We start from the raw sequence: 1,037 nt of genomic DNA on the forward strand, positions 1-1,037 counted from the left end.
CCATAGTTACAGAATTGTAAAGGAATATATTGAAGGCATAGCCTTATATTTATTGGACTTTTGGTTTAATTCTCTATAATTTCAAAATAGTATTGTCATATGAAACAATACTATTTTTTTTACTCTGATAAAAACAAGAACTGAACTGAGTACTTCACTGTATTTTTCTAAAGAACTCACTTCCAATGAACAAGTGTTCAATTTCATAGTTAGGAAATTATTATGTTATTAAAACTTGAATTTTTCTCTCACTGTATCTCAGTCTTTTGATTATATGTGTTGCAGTACACTTGAAATTAAACTATAAATTTAGATAATATTCTGACTACATTAAAAATAAGTAACATCTTTTAAGTAAACACATTTCCAAACCATATTGCCATTGTGCACTGAAGTTAATTCTGTGAAGACTAAAAACTCTGTTTGGAAAAGTCAGTAAGTAGGTCTTTATATGCAATTGAAGTTTTGTTTTCCTTCTAAACGTTCCTTTACTAATTTTTCCAAACAGAAAAGATGCTCATCTGCATCTTCTGGCACAAGGTTCCTAACAGAATTTGCAAGTTCAAAAAGATATTCTGTATTTCTTCCACTTGGACCAGCTGCATTAAAAATTTGTTCGGCAATGTCTTCCAGAGGTGCAGGACCAAGATAATTAGGATTATCACATGTTCCAATATATAGCAACACACTGAATGGTTTTGTTGTGGGATCTTTTGGATAAAAAATGACCGTTGTGGTCCTGTAGCCTCCCTTCTCTCTGAAGTCAAGGTATGCTTTTACTTCTTCTTCCTTTCCTACTGGCAATCTGTAAGCTACACCCCATACACAACCCTGTTGAAAAATGAAAAGAATACACTTTAATATTTAGAGGGTTAATTAAAATAGGTGAATATATGTGGTGACATAAGAAAATATCTCAAATATTCTTAGAAGTCAGTGCAGTTTTGCTTCACTTAAAGTGCACAGAAGAGGAACATACTAAACAATAAAGGAAATCAGTATTTTGAAATCTCCATTCTAAATAATTTCTTTGTATC

At 31.4% G+C, this 1,037-nt stretch overlaps 1 protein-coding gene across 1 annotated transcript in view; it reads right to left on the reverse strand.

Annotated features, from left to right (window-relative positions):
- Window positions 1-424: 424 nt before the first annotated feature.
- Window positions 425-1,037, reverse strand: part of CHAC2 (ChaC, cation transport regulator homolog 2 (E. coli)) — an 11,853-nt gene continuing 11,240 nt past the window's right edge. Inside the window, exon 3 of the mRNA XM_012649863.1 lies at window positions 425-855. Coding sequence (XP_012505317.1) covers window positions 448-855 — 408 coding nt within the window. The 3' untranslated portion in view covers window positions 425-447. The remainder of the gene's footprint in view (window positions 856-1,037) is intronic.

The sequence above is a fragment of the Propithecus coquereli genome, unplaced genomic scaffold, assembly GCF_000956105.1.
Source record: "Propithecus coquereli isolate 6110/MARCELLA unplaced genomic scaffold, Pcoq_1.0 Scaffold305, whole genome shotgun sequence".
Taxonomy (NCBI): domain Eukaryota; kingdom Metazoa; phylum Chordata; class Mammalia; order Primates; family Indriidae; genus Propithecus; species Propithecus coquereli.